Source organism: Phyllobates terribilis, unplaced genomic scaffold (genome assembly GCF_046119375.1).
Source record: "Phyllobates terribilis strain yellow unplaced genomic scaffold, ASM4611937v1 Scaffold_5__5_contigs__length_657084704, whole genome shotgun sequence".
Lineage (NCBI taxonomy): Eukaryota > Metazoa > Chordata > Amphibia > Anura > Dendrobatidae > Phyllobates > Phyllobates terribilis.
The window spans coordinates 232,274,711-232,292,883 of NW_027362765.1; the positions used below are offsets into that span (position 1 = coordinate 232,274,711).

The 18,173-nt window shown below is 39.6% G+C and overlaps 1 protein-coding gene across 2 annotated transcripts in view; it reads right to left on the reverse strand.

Moving 5' to 3' along the window:
* ZNF335 (zinc finger protein 335) overlaps positions 1–18,173 on the reverse strand; it is a 108,061-nt gene that overhangs the window by 19,831 nt on the left and 70,057 nt on the right. For both annotated transcript variants that reach the window (XM_073683907.1, XM_073683906.1), the window contains exons 10-13: positions 17,824–17,936; positions 16,462–16,480; positions 15,435–15,551; positions 12,812–12,888 (exon numbers count right to left, since the gene is read on the reverse strand). In XM_073683907.1, the coding sequence (XP_073540008.1) occupies positions 12,812–12,888; positions 15,435–15,551; positions 16,462–16,480; positions 17,824–17,936 (326 nt within the window). The remainder of the gene's footprint in view (positions 1–12,811; positions 12,889–15,434; positions 15,552–16,461; positions 16,481–17,823; positions 17,937–18,173) is intronic.

The window sequence follows — 18,173 nt, forward strand, 5'->3', positions numbered from 1 at the left end:
GGAAAAAAATAAAAAATAAATATTATACTTACCTTCTGATGGCCCCCGGTGTCCTTGTCTTGGCTTGCCGGCAGCTCACGATAGATTAAAGGACCTGCCAACGTCAGCGGTCGCGTGACCCATCACATGACTAAATTAAGTCACCGCAGGTCCTTTTAGTCTACCGCGAGCTGCCGGCAAGCCGAGACAAGGACACCGGGGGCCATCAGAAGGTAAATATAATATTTATTTTTTATTTGATTCTTTTTTTTACAGGTACTACGGTACCCGGGTCCGGAGGAGAGTCTCCTCTTCTCCAAACCTGGGTACCATCCGCACATTGAAACACATGGTATCCGCATGTACAGATCCAGTGATGCGGATTACATGCGGTCCAATGCAAGTCAATAGCGGCGAAAATGCAGTGCTTCCGCAAAATAATTGGTAGCGCTGCGGATTTTTCCGCACTGATAATCCGCAGCGGAAATTTCTGCAGCATATGCACAGCACATGCGGATTATCATTGGGGAACATGGCAGACCTTCTACCAAGCGTTTTTTAAACGCACAGTGGGCACACAGTCTTACCGTGCAAACTGAAATCTCAGTGCTTGCTGACAATATAGCTTCCTCTTTCTTCCATGTCCAAGTAGTGTATCCAGTGTTCTTCCTATTGTATCTCTAGAAACATTCAATCCCTTTGCTTATCTAATATTATCTCTCTCTCTTGTGCAAGCCAGGCAATGTTTTCTTCTCTTAACTCTTTGGACCACACTTGTGACTTATTTCCATTTTTATATTTCTAGCATACAATCAAATGTCACAGTCAACAAAACCTTAGCTAGTCCAGGTAATTGATGTGTTTTATATCAAGAACACCTGATGAAACAAATGAAGCCCTAGAGATTATTTGCATTGGGTATATTTAAGGTAGATTTGTGCACTCATGAGAGTTCCTATCCATTGGGTTAAATCATTTTGAGGATGCAGTTGTCATTAAAAGTCACATTTTGTTATGAATTTGGAGAAACCACTTGTTATATTGGTTGTGTTGAGCTATTTAAACTGTTTTTGTATGATTGCTTTATTGCAAATAATGGTTTGCAAAGTAAGTTTATTAGCAAAATGTACATTGGAGTTGAATAATTTTGATTACAACTGTAATATGAGGCCTGTGATCATGCCACGGAAGAAGACATAGAGCGAAACTCAAATTGGATAAGCACAAAGTGATCTAGCATTGATGAATTGTTATCTGCTTCTGTCAATCCTTTCTTTTTGAGTATAATAAATTACTAAACCACTATTATAAACCAATCTTAAGAGATAGAGGTTGTTTGCTTTCTATCCAGCATATATTACAATTTTTGGACATCTTAGAAAAATATATTTTTCTATTCACTTTATTTTTATACAGAAGTTGGACATCTGCCCTGTTGATTTGAGGATCCTGCAATTTTTACACTGACCTATTCTAAACAGAAGCTTCCTGATACAATCAACGTGTACATTAGCAGCAAAAGACTATCTCTGACAAAGGTCATCCTGCCTGTGATGATAACGAGACTTCTGAAAAGTCTTCTGTGATGAACAGGAAGTAGGAGTCTAAACTAGCCACAAAGACCGATGTAAAACCTGCAAGATTTTTATATTTTTTTAATACAGATTGTGATATGAAAAAAAAATCTTGCCAGCACCAAAAGTAAAAAAAATACCATAACAACAAATAATAAACATTTCCAACAATAAATTGAACCCAAAGATCTGTTTTAAAGAGGTTGTCTGGGACTTTTACATTGATGCCCTATCCTTATAATAGGTCATCAATATCACACCCGCAAATGCCGGATAGAAGTGCTAAGTTGTAAACAGGGCTGTGGAGTCGGTAAGCCAAACCTCCGACTCTTCAATTTCCCTGACTTCCGACTCCCGACTCCACAGTGCTGCCTCACTACTGAGCGTGTACATAAAGTGCAGCACAGATTCATCTCACTGCCTCACTACTGAGCGTGTACATAAAGTGCAGCACAGATTCATCTCACTGCCTCACTACTGAGCATGTACATAAAGTGCAGCACAGATTCATCTCACTGCCTCACTACTGAGCGTGTACATAAAGTGCAACACAGATTCATCTCACTGCCTCACTACTGAGCGTGTACATAAAGTGCAGCACAGATTCATCTCACTGCCTCACTACTGAGCGTGTACATAAAGTGCAGCACAGATTCATCTCACTGCCTCACTACTGAGCGTGTACATAAAGTGCAGCACAGATTCATCTCACTGCCTCACTACTGAGCGTGTACATAAAGTGCAGCACAGATTCATCTCCACTAAAAGCCGAGATCCTTCGATCAGGAATAGAACAGACATTTATAGGACATTTCATAACTTTCCCAAATTCTTATGCAACAATTTACAGCACATCCTGCATTGTACTACTGTACCCAATTTATTATATATTTTACAAGTTGGTCCATTTTATATAGACTCCGATTCCACCGAAATGGACACCGACTCAGACTCCACAGCCCTGGTTGTAAAGCTTCATAGCACAGCTCCATCACCTGCTACGGCCAAGTACTGCACCTCCACACCCATTCGAATCAATAGAAGGTGGATGTGCAGTACCCAGCCACGGCCAGCATACAGCTGAAGCTGTGCAGTTTCACAACTGAGCTGTTCCGCCGGCTCTGGGTTCAGCTGTTTGTTGAGGGTGCCAAGCATAGCACCGCACCAGTCAGATACTGATGACCTATCCTAGGGATAGGCCATCAATGTAAAAGTCCCGAGCAATTCCTTTAAGTAATAGGCCATTATCTTATGATACATTCCCTTATAATAAATTAATAATCAGCAGAAAATCAAAATTGCAAAAATGATCTGACATGGACAGCAAAACCAACATAAAGATCGATACCATCCACCATTAACACCCAAGAAAATGAATACATAAACAGGCATTGAAATGTGGTCAATATATATTAAGAATAACTGAATCCAAGGTCATGTGAACATAAGGATGACTCTAATGAATCGGATAACTGTACAGCCTGGAGACAGGTAATCAATGCATTTAATATAGAGAAATATTTAAAGGCTGATCCATTTAATTATCAAGTAGTTAATGATCCAGTGGAAGAAACGGCCACATCTCAAAAATCACACTAAAAAGGCTACAACAAAACACACAATCGATAAAAGTGACCTCGCGGTAAAGCCTGCGCCAAAGTAAAAATAGCATAACATCAAATAATAATGAGGCTTCCAATGGCGGGGCAAAACACATTACAAGTGTATAAGGAGAAATCAGATGACGCACATTACTGAATAGAAAAACAGGTCTGACGGGGAAAAATGAGAAACCAGTATGGGGGTGCAGACTAATCAGAGTAATAGGTGGGAGGTAAAAATCAAACCAAACAACAGGTAAAACGAGAGTCCCAAAATCAAGTCGTTATTAATGACGGTATATTAAGTGTTAATAGTCTACATAAGGTAGCAGCATGTGCAATGCTAGAGCAAATAACATGAGTAACATGGAATATAGAGGGCTATTAACGAAGAAAGAGCAATCAAGCTTTAATTAGCTTTCATCCATTTAGGGTGCGCGTAGCAATATAAGCTAAATGATGAGTGGTGGCTGTGGGATACAACACGCCGCAGCCAGTACATTGTCTTATATATAAGCCTCAATTTCTTTCAGACACAAGCAAACCATGAATAGAAAGATATACACGAAGCACATAGTATATATTAACTTAGGACCAAGAAAGCAGGGAACAAAAATATAGGCACTAGGAAAAAAATCCATTTCACAGTTAAAGGGAGTTAAAGGGTCAAGCTTTTGCTACTTAATCTGACAGCAGCATAATGTATAGACAGACCCTGATTCCAGCGATGTGAAGCTTATTTGGCTGCTTGCTGCAGTTTTGATAAAATCTCTATTTTACCAGGAGCAGATTATAACCTGCCATGTAGTCCTCCATATTTGCGAGCTCTGTATAACCCCGCCCACACAAGACTGGCAGCTTTCTGCCTATGCACAGTGTACATGGAAAGCTGCCAGTCAGTGGTGTGGGCGGGGTTATACAGAGCTCAGCATTCAGAAAACTGGTAGATCTGGACGAATAAAACAGTGATTTTATCAAAATGACAGTATGAAAGAAGCCCAGTAAGTGACAAATGGCTGGAATTAAGGTCTTTGCCGCTACATTATGCTACTCTCATATGGGCTAACAAAAACCTATTGACAGCAGTGATAGAGGTTTTTTTTAAGGCTGGGATCACATTTGCGGTAGGGATGAGCAGAGCCGTGGACGTTCGGGTTCTGGTACCCAACCGAACTTAGTAGTAAAGTCCGGCCTGCTACCAGAACTGTACCCAAACTTGAACCTGAACCCGAACTTTGGAGCTGGAAAGGCTCTCTCTCTGAGATGGTAGGGGCTGCTTTTAAAATTCTATGGAGAGGGAAGGGAACTACAGGCTGGCATAGACATTCTGCTGCAAGTTCACCAAATGTCACCATCTCTCATAAATGGGAAAATCTGGATTCACTAAAGACAGAGTTTACCTGTGAATTGAGACTTTTGAGATTGAATAATCTCCTGGTGGAGAAAGAAGCATATTTCACTAAGAAGATATACTACCAAGCCTCTTATGTTCATGTCCACTATTGATTTATGAAATACAAATTTAAAGGACGGAGACTCTTAGAGGATCTATTCCTAGGTCAAAAGTGGACAGTTTTTGCCCTTATTTTATTCTCATTGCTCTTGAGCAATCCATTAAAAAAATCACCATACAGTTCCAGATATATGGGCCTTTTTATTTAAGGTTCATTTTTATGGTGTCTAACATAAACAAAAAACCCCAAATAAAAATAATCTTTAATGATTTTGATTCCCAAAACAAACAATGGTACAATGGTATTTGGTCCTAGGGGTCACAGTCGGTATGCAATACTCTATATAGAGCCAAAAGGTAGAAGGGCTAAAGGGAAGGACGAAAACTCTCCTTCAACAAAATGCCCTATAAATGACCTCCACCTGGCCACGGAGGATGGCACGCTATGAAGGCACGTAGAAATGGCGCCCCCACTCAATGCCGTCTTGACCTAGGAAGCCCTGTATGTAAATGCCAACCCCTTACAATAATCTCTAACGTAGGGGGAACAGAAACAATATCCATATAACCAATAATTACTCTCTTACATAGGGGAGACAGAAAAAATATCCATAGAACCAACTGATCATGCCAAAGATAACACAGGTAAAACACTATAGGTGCCTTGTTAATATATAGCGACTGTAGACAAAGTGCTATAGCGCTTGTGAAAATGATCTAACCGAGTGCAATAAGGTATATTATCCAGGATAGGTAGGAAGAGTAAGGGAAATCATAGATAACAAGGAACCCACATTTCTACCAAGCTCTCTACAATCATAGATAAAGGACAATAATATAATATGAAAAAAAACACATAGCTACCAGTTCACCGCAACCTCAACACAATTTCCCATTGTAATGCTGGATCATCAGGAGGTGTATAGAGGGTTTTTCATCATATAAAGCTTATCAGAGTGGTGACACATGGATGTCTGTGTGTCTGTCCATAATATGGATGCCTATAAATAGGTTCTCATTGGTTGATGACTAGTAGAGAGGTAGTGGGAGTAAGGAAACCCAGTAAAATACTTCTCAATTAATAATAAAGCGTTTTTAGGGATATGTCAGGGCAGCATGCTAACTCTCCAGGATGGGCAACAATTTCTTCATTACCGGTGGCTGCGCAGTATGTTGAAAAGTGCCGGGAAAATGGCCGACAGTCGCCAATCAAAAGTCATCACCAGCGCATGCGTAGAAGGATGATTTTGCGTCATTATATCATCACTGATACATTAGATGTAGCTCACCTATCCATAATCGTTGCCGTCGCTTGCGCACGAGACTGTGCCGACGTGTACCTACTCATCACAGCACACATGCTGACAGCAAGTGCATATGCATGACCCACGCTGAATATCAACGGTACTTGGTGATAGAAGGCTGAGGACATGCGCTTGTGTTAGGTCAGGTTTGACGTCAGCGGCTCATTTTTATGGTCTTTAGTAAGGGGGCGTGAACTGAGGATAATGATGCAGAGCAGCCTTAGGCTGTGTGCCCACGTAGCGTTTTTGATGCGGAATTTCCGCAGCGGAAACGCTTGTAAAACGCTTGGTAACCCGCACCCCATGGTCCCCAAGGGGATTCCGCATGTTCTATGCACATGCTGCGGATTTTTCCGCAGTGTTTATGCTGCGTTCAAAAATCCGCAGCATGTCAATTAATTTTGCGTTTCCGCAAGCAGAATTGCCTTTGTCCAATGCATAAAAAACGCAAGGCAATTCCGCATGTGGAAAACGCGTGATAAACGCGTGAAAAATGCGCGATAAACGCGTGCGGAATTCCGCATGCGTTTTTCCGGGAGAGGACTTGCAGAAATGAAGCAGAAATTTTCTGCTTCATTTATGCAACGTGGGCACATAGCCTTAAAATGCTTCCAGAGACATGCCCTCTTACTAAACACCATAAAAATTAGCACCAAATAAAAAGACCCATATCTCTGGAACCATATGGTGGATAAAAAAAAAATCACAAAAAAAAACAAACAAAAAAAAGAATAAACCACAGAGAAGCAGCAGAAATAAAATAAATGCAAAATTGGCCACTTTTGACCTGGTGACAGCACCTCTTTAAAATGTACCTCCAATCACAAAGAAAATGGATTTTAAGCAAAAATGTGCATAATCATCGTATTTATACGCATGCCATCTGTTAATATCAGCATGGAAACAACGTGCCCGAGTCTATTTGGTAAAGAAGCCAACAATGTACATTCTATATTGCTGCATAGGAAAGTTTGGAAGACAGATAAAGATAGTGTTTCTCCTAGTACGCAGGACTTCTTACGGTTCGGGTTGCTACATAGTGGCAGAATCTGCTATACAAGTTATTTCGAGAAATGACCAGACTCTGTGCCATATTGTTTCTCAATTCATTTGGAGGTACACTTGAAATCAAAGTCAGCATAGGATTGTTCGGACAACAGCTAAATCTCCTGACACCATCCATTTATGATCGCAGGTTTATGTGTAGGTAAGAAGGAGGTGGAATATTACTGCTGGTCCCATTTTCTTGGAAAAGGGTGGACAAATCAATTGTCCCTTATTCTAAAACCTGTGGATACAGCCGTAGTAAAGTATGCTGTCCTATCCATATCATCAGCAGCAGAGAAGCCAGCTATGTGAAGGAGTTGCACAAACTCGCTATTTAGCATTAGAATAGAATGTTAATGAAGATTATTTAGAGTTGTCTAATTTTGCATTTCATTTAAGCAAATGGAAAAAGGTGTCCATAGCTTTTCGATGTTAACTGGTTTTTGCAAAAACCTTTGGAATTGAGTTAGCAAGGCTACAACCTATCATTCTGTTCAATAAAGCAATGGAATTGCTTTTCACTTGACTTGCAAAGTCTTTAGTGTATGAGCATATCAAAAGTCTAATTTTGGGTAAAAAAACATATTTTCAAGGAACAGATCAACCTATTGTGGTTTTATTAAATGAAGGCTATTCAATACATTGGACAACTGAGAAAGTCAAACTTTTATAGGGGTGTCCACTACTGACTGAGGACAAACTGGAAGTGTGAGGTCCTGGACCAAAGAAGAGAAAATACTAAAGGAGGACTTGACGCGAAGAAGACAAAAACATAATGATATAAGGAAGCTTTGGTGATTCAAGGCATACTATGAAGTTATGCAAAAGCTTCTTAGAGAAAAAATAAAAAGCTGCAAAAACTTACATTATAGGCTGGGTAGTGCAAGTTATGTTAACCTTGTGAGCTTTTGCTGGAAGTTCCCAACATTAAGGTCAGGGAAAAATCCATCCAAAACACTGAAGTACTGAAAGCGGTCGAGAAGTTATGGATTGAGATCTCCTGTAAATGTCATTCAAACTTACAAATTTAATGCAACATGATTGTATTTCGGTTCATCTCTCTAGGTCTTTTTGTTTCAGATTTTTTGCAATCAGTGCAGATAAAGGTGTGGCCTGCTTTTTCCTTGAGCTGGACATTACATTCATGTGGTTCCCCATGGCTGCCAGCCAAGTAGTGTCTATTAGCCGGATTTCAGTCCTTCTCAGCCCTTATCCACATGTACATCACTTGGCAAATGGTGAAGTTTTAATATTAGAGGTTAGGACCGGTCCAAATAGGGTCACCTTGACGTGGTGGGATCGCTTTTTTTTTTTTTTTCAAAATTATATTAACCAAGCACCTTATCTTATTTTCATGCACTATTGCGGTTTATTTATTTACTGCAGGGTATTTGCTTTTTATGTTTTTATCTTGTGTTTTGTATGATTAAAATGGTGTTGGCTGTATTAGTTGATTTTTTCATTATGAATAAAACGACTATATGAAAAGTGTCCAGTTTTTGTGCGACAATTTATGACTACAAATAAGGACCAATGTTACCAAGATCTAGGAGTCCGCTTGAAGAATAAAAAGAATAAAAAGCCAGCAACATACTGTGTGGCATGATTCATCACATCCACAGTTAAAGAGCCCCTGTTACCAGATCTAAAGTGACCATTTTGTGCTCTTATTTTATTTCCACTGCTTCCTTGAGTATTCAGTTTTTTTTAATTAAATCCGATATTTGGATACAGTTCCAGAGATAAGAGCCTTTTTATTTAGTGCCGATTTTTGATTATATTAACCAAGTGGGCGTGGCTCACAATATTTTCTGAGGGCGTGTCTTTAGATTGCTCTGCATTATTACCTTATGAGCAAAGCCCCCTTGGTAAAGACCATAAAAATGCATACTAAATAAAAGGGCCTATATATCTGGAACCATATGGTGGATTTAAAAAATAAATAAATAAAAGAAAATATATATATAATAATCAACAAAAAGTGGCCACTATTGTCCTGATAATAGATCCTGTTACTCCACCTTTGCCTATCGACCACAGCAGGGTCATTGCCCACACTCAACCTATGTGCCCTCTCCAGACATAAAATAACATACAATTAGTCAGACCACTATATGTAGCTTTCAGGATCAGTCTTTGCTGCCGAACCAAAAGGAACAAACACAGAGACAAGGAACACACGCAGAGACCAGCAACATTATCAAGCCCCACATATTCCAGGCATCGAATACATTAGGCGCAGGGAGCAAAACTCGAATTCCAGATTTTTTTAGATGACCTTGCTTCGTCCAGCCATGCTAGAATACCATATATAATCAGTATAAAATTACTTTGATGATACAAAAAAGCACAAAAACACATCTCTTAGTGATTCCAACTATATCGTACAGTACATGCCAACTGTGGCACTTTCTTCAGCACACACTTCATTGATTTTATTTAAGTAAGAATTTTGGTAAAAAAAAAAAACATTGGGCTTCATTGCCCAAAATTAACTGGTCACATTACATAAAATCCTTTTAGTCATAACAGCAAAATGAAAAATCATATATATTATTTTCATTAAAAAAAAATAGAAAAAAATCCATTGTTATATTTTTCCTCCTTTTCTATTATCTTGCTTCTAAAATATTTTGAAATATTCCTCACTTACACTGTGCTTGTACTCAGGATGGCGGTCATTCAAGCCCAACATGAAGATGAACCTGGAAATAACCTCGGTTGCCATGACAGTTCTTTATATAAAGCAGGCTTTGCTCGATGTTACTTCATCCTTGACATTCATTTATCTAGAAGTGTTGGTGTAATCATTCAGATCCGGTGTCAAGGTTATACCAGGCGAGGCTATGCTTCTTACAGGAGGAGCAGAGAGTCTCGGGGAATGGGGGAAGAATGACTTCCAGCTCTGAGCGATGTTAGCATCCAAGTCATAACCATCTAACAAATCTAGATGGTGCAGTCATGATGAAGAAAAGGAGAACTGTTCTTTACTCTACCAGTTGTGACCCTTAAAAGAGACTACCTGAATATGCCACCCCATTTAGTGTCAGCATACTTCAGGGTGCAAAAAGTGTTGTAACCAAAGAATACATAGTATTTAGGCTACTCCCTGTTAAGCTAAATGCCATTTATGTGTCGTTTTCCCACGAACAAAGTTCATTTGTTTAAACAAATGTTCCTGTGCTGAGATAATCTTATAAATGTTCCCCTGCTGTGTACTGTGTAATGGCTGTGTCTGACCGTGCATGGTTTGCAGATATCACAGCTCCTGGGCAGGGGACGAAGCAAAAGAGATTATACAGACAGCACAGGATCTCAAATATCATATTTTGTGGACTATAAGACGCACCACAAATTTTGTGAAGGAAAATAGGGAAAAAAAATTTTTGAAATAAAATGGTGGTGCATCTTATATTCCCATTTTATGGTACTGGTGGTCATTGGCGGTGGTGGAGCGGGGTCACAGAAGGCAGGGCCGCTGCTTCAGGAGGCCCTCGGCGACAGGAGTGGCTCTGGGCTGGCCTAAGATGTCGGTGCTGAGCGGAGTCTCCTTACCATTGATTTCCCTGCGGTGGGTTTCGCGAAAATGGTCGCCGAATACAGCGCATACGCAGATTCAGATCTCGGGAGATGGACACTGCTTCCTCCCAGCCTGGGGCCCACAGCATTACCCACTTGTGCCGCCGGCCACCTGGAGCAGCGAGCCTGCCCCCCTGTGACCCCGATCCACCACCGCCAACCCTCACCCCTCCCCCCGGTAAGGTACCTTAGGATTATAAGACACACAAACTTTTCCCCAAAAAATTTGGGAGGAAAATGGGGATTTTATAATCAGAAAAATACGGTAATTCTTTCTTTGAGTTAAAATATTTTTTAAAAAAACAAGCAGGGAAATGATTTACTTCACAAAAAGAATCAATTTTGCTTCCTCCCCTGCCCAGGAGATGTGGTATGATCAGACCATGTTCCTGCAGTCAGACACGGCCATTACACAGTACACAGCAGGGGCACATTTATAAGATTATCTCAGCACAGGGACATTTTATTTAAACACATCCAATTGTGGAAATTATTATTCCAATATGTATTGATTAAAATTAACTTTAAAATGAACTTTAAAACCCTTTAACTCACACCCTAGACCGCTGCTGCTCCTCTGGTAGCACCATCTGGCATCAGATGAGCACTGCAGCCAACCAGCAGACGCTGATTCAGTTCAGACGAAATGTGGAAGATGCAGCACTTGCTGAATGTTGATGCCACAAAACCAGTCAAGGACGCAGTACTGAGTATAGAGGAGCATCACCGGTCTAGGAGCAGGGCTGGGCGATTTTACCAAAAAAATTAAATCTTAATTTTTCTTTTTAAATTGTAGACAGTGACTTTTGATTTTATTCTTGATTTTCTTCTTTTTTTGCTAACCTTAAAAAATGTAATTGCCACAGAAGCGCCAGGTGAGGATAACTTTTATTTACTTTGGTTGCTTGTTTCTACAGGGAAGTACACCCCCCACAAAAAAAAAACTATGTATGACTTAGTGCAGACCTCCCTTGGACTTTCTTTGGATTTGCTGTGGAAATTTTCTACAACAAATCCTATACATGTGAACAATCCCTATGAATGGACGGGGTACATATTTGATCTCATATTTGCCTGAGCTGACATCCCTGAACTCTCACTGTATTTAAAGCAGCCAAGGGAAGTTGTGCTCCGGCTGTTAGGGGGTTATCTGAGTGTTCTAGGAGACAGTGCCGATGTGACCTTCACAGTCCACACATACCTTATTTCTGGTCATATCCCCAACTTAGTTCTAGGATGCAAAGTACCAGCAAAGTGCCTCCTGGATAGGTGCAGCAGCTAGGTACTCCTGTTCCCCTCGTTCCTCATGCAGACTCTCCGCTTTTTCCTGCCCACTTCCACCAATGGTAAGACAAGACTGCACTGGGGTGTGGTGTTAAATCCGATTTATTCTGACAAAATACTGACTCAGAGAAGGCACATGGCGAATTATTTCAATGAAATCACCATACCTAGGCGGCACTTCCCTGAGCCCATTAACAAGGGGATGTCCCTTATCAATGGACGACCCCATTAAAGGAAAATTCTAGTAGAAGTCATCTCCTACCCATAGCATAGGTGATAACGGAGGCCAGCATTATGGCGAATGTGGGAGTCTCAGCAGTTGAACCCCCAACCTTTCTAGAAGTTATCACGTATACTCTGGATAGGTAGTAGCTTCCTCCTGCCAGAATGCCCCTTTAAGCTTGCCATACATTTTAGATATGTATACGTTCAAGCCTTCACCCTAAGGTGGATAGGGGTCATGCAACCATTAAAGATCCAACAGACCAGTGATTTCCAGGGAAACTGCTTTTTTAAGATATTTTTGCACAATCACAATCCACATTTTTCTAACTTCTTGGTAAGCAAAAGCAACTGTAAGTGTTGAAGAGAAAGCATCAAACCTTCTATTCAACATTGTTATTTTTAGAACTAATGTGTAATTGTAAGATTTAGGATTTGCACTGAATATGAGGTGGTGTGGATATATTAAGCTGCTCATAATACCAAGTGTGCTTAAACATCCGGTATCTCCAGCTGTTGTTTATGCTCCGCTGTCTGCTGTACGGCACATTCAGAAAACCACAAAGCGAGCCTTTTGTGTGTAGCTGCGATAATAAAGGTGGTATTACAGCAACAGAATAGACTGCATATCGTGTATGAGTACTGGGGTACTACCATAGAATAAAGATGGATGCACAGATATCTATCCAGCTAGAAATAACTATATTAAAAAAAGCATGAAATCATTTAAATAAATCACTTGTGGAGATGTCACAGTCACATAATTACCTGTTTTCTTCCACGCAGTGCAGGTGAGTCAGAAGATGATTCTTAAATGTATACCGCTTTTTAAAGGCTTTACCGCACTGCAAAAAGAGAAAAGTCACCAGAGAAGTTGTAAAACAAAATGTATATGTATATGTATATATATATATATATATATATATATATATATATATATATATATATATATATATATCATATTTTTTGGACTATAAGATGCACTTTTTAGCAAGAAAAAAATCTTGATAAAAATGGCTGGAAGAAAATTCAAAATGTGGTAGTGTATACAGCAGCAGAGCTGTGTGTTTGATTATGTAGCCGTGCTATGTTTGTATGCTAATGTAGCAAAGCCGTGTGTGTGCTAATGTACAGTGCTGCTCACCATTATTGGCACCCCTTCATTTTTTCATAGACTGTACAATATCTTCAGAAATAAAAATGGAAATGTACCAAAGTTATATCCTCAGGATTTTTTAATTAGTGATCCAAAATAATACAACATCCATGTTGCAATTTCAAAGAAAAACTGAATAAACAGCATGTGCAGTAATAAAGGCACCCCTAATTAATACTAGGTTGCACACCCTTTGGCAGTGCTGACAGCCTCCAAACGTTTATTGTAGCCATCTAAAAGCTTCTTCTTCTTCTCAGCTGGAATTTTCTCCCACTCTTCCTTTGCAGTTTGTTCAAGGTCTTGAATGTTTGCAGGGTTCTTTTTCCCAATGGCAGATTTCAGCTCACGACAAAGATTTTAAATGGGACTGATGTCAGGACTTATTGCTGGCCATTTTTTCTTTTTCAACCATTCCTGCATACTTTTGGATGTGTGCTTTGGATCATTGTCTTGCTGGAGGACCCATGATCTTCAACTCAAACCAAGTTTTCTTACACTGGGTAGGAAATTTCGCTCTAAAATCCCTTGATAATTCTCTGATTTCATGATTCCTGTGATACGGTCAAGGCCTTCAGTACCAGACGCAGCAAAGCAACCCCATGTCTTTATGGATCCTCCACCATGCTTAACTGTTGGTAAGGTGTTCTTTTCCTTATAAGCTTCATTGTGCCATCTGTACACAAACTGTTGCATTGCATTGCCAAAAAGCTCTATTTTTGTTTCACCTGTCCACAGGACATTTTCCCAGAAGGATTGTAGTTTGTCAAGGTACTCTTTGGCAAAGATCAGTCGTTTCTTTTTATGTCTTTTCTTCAGGAATGGTTTCTTCCTTGGCCTTTGCCCATAAAACTCTGCTTGGTTAGTGTGCGGTATATGGTACTTTTTGAAGCCATGACCCCAGACTATTCCAGGCTGGCCTTCAGGTCTTTGGATGCTTAACCTAGTGTTTTTTCCACCATTCGCACCAACCTTCAAAGACATCTCTTGTCAATTTTCATCTTTCCCCCACGTCCAGGGAGATTCTTGACGGTTTTAAACTTGGCAAACTTGTTAATAACATTGAACACTGTTGAAACTGGGATACCAAGGTCTTTGGAGATGGCCTTATACCCTTTGGAAGTCTTGTATTTGCTAATATTAGCAGTTCTGATGTCCTCAGACAGCTCCTTTGTCTTCACCATTGTAACAAAGGACCAGGTCCTACCATATGGGTTTTTAAAACAGTTATCATTTATTGGCTAATTCATGTCACATGGGTACCGACAATCACAGGAGAATATCTTTAGAGATTTAGCGCAGGCGAGTCAAAATGTCTTTCCATTCTAAATTAATGTAAAGGGTGTCAATACCAGGGTCACAACAAGCTTTAGGTTTTTTTTATTTTCCCTCCCATTGTTTTTGGCTTTAAATTATTGTTTATCATTTGCTCTTTTGTATTTACCACGAGTGCGCTATACAAAAAAAAAAAGTTTCACTTGATTCATTTTTTTCAGGAGATATTCTACATTATGTTCTTAAACTTCATGGGTGCCAATAATGATGAGCAGGACTGTAGCAGAGCTGTCTGTGTGCTAATGTAGCAGGGCTGTCTGTGTGCTAATGTAGCAGGGCTGTCTGTGTGCTAATGTAGCAGGGCTGTCTGTGTGCTAATGTAGCAGGGCTGTCTGTGTGCTAATGTAGCTGGGCTGTCTGTGTGCTAATGTAGCTGGGCTGTCTGTGTGCTAATGTAGCTGGGCTGTCTGTGTGCTAATGTAGCTGGGCTGTCTGTGTGCTAATGTAGCTGGGCTGTCTGTGTGCTAATGTAGCTTATCTGAATGGGTGTATCAGAACTGCGTGTGTGTATCAGAACTGCGTGTGTGTATCAGAACTGTGTGTGTGTAGCAAAGATGTGTGTAGAATGAGTGTATGTGCACGTAATAGAGCTAATGGTGAGAATTTGTGTGTGCTGCAGATAGTGTACATAAGGTGCATGCTGTTAAGCTATATGGGTATAATACAAATGCAGCAGTAAAACACCACCAATAGATCTATTATCTTCCTAGTCTACCTTAGTGCATTAAAATTAATGATATTGACCTGTACACTCCTTTACACGAACAGGGATATTTTAATTAGTAGGACAAGTTTTTCCTATTTACTGCTGACTAATACCTGGGTAGTGTCTTATAGTAACGTGCATCCTTATAGTCTGAAAAATACGGCTAAATACAATGCCAACAGTTATGGGTAACGTACCTTGTCACACATGTGTGGTTTCTCAGTGCTGTGTGTCTTCATGTGTTGCGTTAACCGTTTCTGCATTGTGTATACACGACTACACACAGGGCAGGGGTAGCTGATGTTTTTTGCAATCTGCAGGGACAAAGCACAACAGAGGTGTAATCCAAAAGGAAGACCGTTCACCTGCAACCTGGAAATTCAACTATGACGGCAGGTAACCCGCATTGAAGCAGTGGCTCTGATGGAGAATCTATTTGAGGCTGATTTGCCTTGTACAACCATTATTCTGAGTCAGGTAAAGAAATGGGCAGCAAAATATTAACAACCCCAAATCACACAGCCACTGGGACGCTGTTGGGCATCAAAAAGGAAGGATGACTGAGCCTAAAAAGGTTTTTATCATAAGAATGAGGGTATTTGTTTATCTCAAGTTTCATTTATTATAGAGGAGGAATACAATAAAAAAATAACACCTTTGTGATAAAGCTCGGGGCAGATTCCCCAGAATTGATCACGTTGTCAACATTGGATAATGGAGACAGCTTATCCCTCTTTTTTTCCTCCTGCAGGCCCATCACACTCGTTAATACCACTAAAGTGGGTTTCAGTGTATTTTCCAGTCTGTATGCACTAGTGCACATGAGAGATCTTCCATCAGACCCTCACATCTGTGCGGGAAAAAAATCACAGCATGCACTATTCTTTTCCAGTTTCTAGATGAGAATAGTGGACATAATGGTAGGAAGCTGCAACACCCGTCTGGATGCAGACAAACCCACAAAGCTGCAAAAGGACCCAACACATCCACAGTTTGTAGACCTGTCTGGCCCAATTATTAGTGGCCATCGGAATGTGGCCTATATCAGTCAGCGACTCTTGGCATGCCAGTGTGCCTGCTAGAATGTAACTCTTTGGAACTGTCAGGGAAAAGACCTGCATGGTTAAGATTTTGAGTACAGAAGGGCTTTACTTTTGATTTTCAGTGTAAGGGGATCACAGGGCAAGTCAAAAACAACATTGTAACATATATATCTTTTCTTACCATTAAACATTTCTTTTTTCTGAAAAAAAAAAGTGGAAAAAAAGGGTAATGTTATAAAGGGATATCAGTAGAACTGATCTATATAAAAAGAAAGATCTACATTTTATTCCAGTTATATATAACAGTAAATCAATCTGGAAAAGATGCAAACTACAAATATAGTTGACAACACAACATTTTGGTAGAAAACTAACAAAGGACTAGAGTTGGTGTGAATCGATTTGCAGGACTAAGTCCAGCGGTCAGTGATCTGTGGCCACTGGATGGGAGCTCTGAGAACCACCTCTTACCTACCAGTATTCGCAGCTTTTTTTTTTTTGACTAGCCACCAGGGGCGACATCACATGTGCAACACACCACAGCGATAACATTGTGCCAGGTGGATGCCGGCAGGTTCAAGGTGGTTCTCATGGATCCCATGGATCCCGTCCAGTGGCCACAGAGTACTGACTGACCTCTGGGTCCTGAGAACCAATTTGCAACAACTCTACAAAGGACTCAAGTCAAAATGTATTTCTAGTTGTCCAAAATTAAATTAAGAGCAGTCACATATTTGAACGCTTTTCATACACTACTGAGATAGCTTTCATTCTTTAGTACATACATATTTTGATTGCAGGTAGGTGACATTTGCACAACTTTTTATTTAAAGATATATATATATATGTATATATATATATATATATATATATATATATATATATATATATATATATATATATATATATATATATATATATATATATATATAAGATATATTTATAAGATAAAGATATAGCACTCTTACTGAAGGTGCTATTACTAATGGAAATTATACAACTTACGTTTTTCACATCACCCATGTCTTCCACTCCTCATAGAAAACACTGACTAATATGCAGAAAGTAGTTATATTATATTTTGCTAGGAAAAATGCTTGTAGAACTGGGATCTTTACATTAAAATGTTATCATCTCAGACTGAGATATGAGCGAATGTGCTAAAAACTAATGTTTACACAGAGTTTATAAATGGACTTTATATTATTTTGGTGTTGTTCATCTATTTTCTGTGTCTCTTTATAGTGTAAATAGTGTAGCTTTAAATCACAATATGATATCATTTCACTATTTGCACTGCAGCATCTATCTTTATAGGGTAATATTAGAATAAACGGTATCAACCTCTAATAAGGCTGGAGTAATAGGTAACATAGGATCCCATCACTGACAATAGGTGATGGCGACAGCTCAGGTCCTCCTTCCCACTCTGCACATCACAGAGCATGCCCACTCCCACATAGATGGTGCTGGTCAGTAAGGTTAAATGTCAACCAAATTGTTCCTTAAACACTATACAATTATCCTGTAAACCAGATCTTACCGTTCTTGCTGGTGTACAGCAGAGTGTCTTATCACATCCTTCTTGTACACACTTGTATAGTTACACTGATCACATTTGTGCGGTTTGTTTCCCTGGTGGTTGAACATGTGTTCCTTACAGAAAAACAGAATGCACTTAATTAATATGGAATTTAAGAAAACATAAAATAAGCAAAGATATTTAAAGCTTCAGATAAAAAATATTATACTTCAATCTAATATCTTGTCCAAGTGACGGTTTACAAACCATAAAAAAGAGAGACTTCTTATTGCACTTTATCAAATCAGCTCAGCTGGTTCTTCACCCAAGCTCTGCCCTGCTGGGACGACTACCACTGATGTGTTCACAAA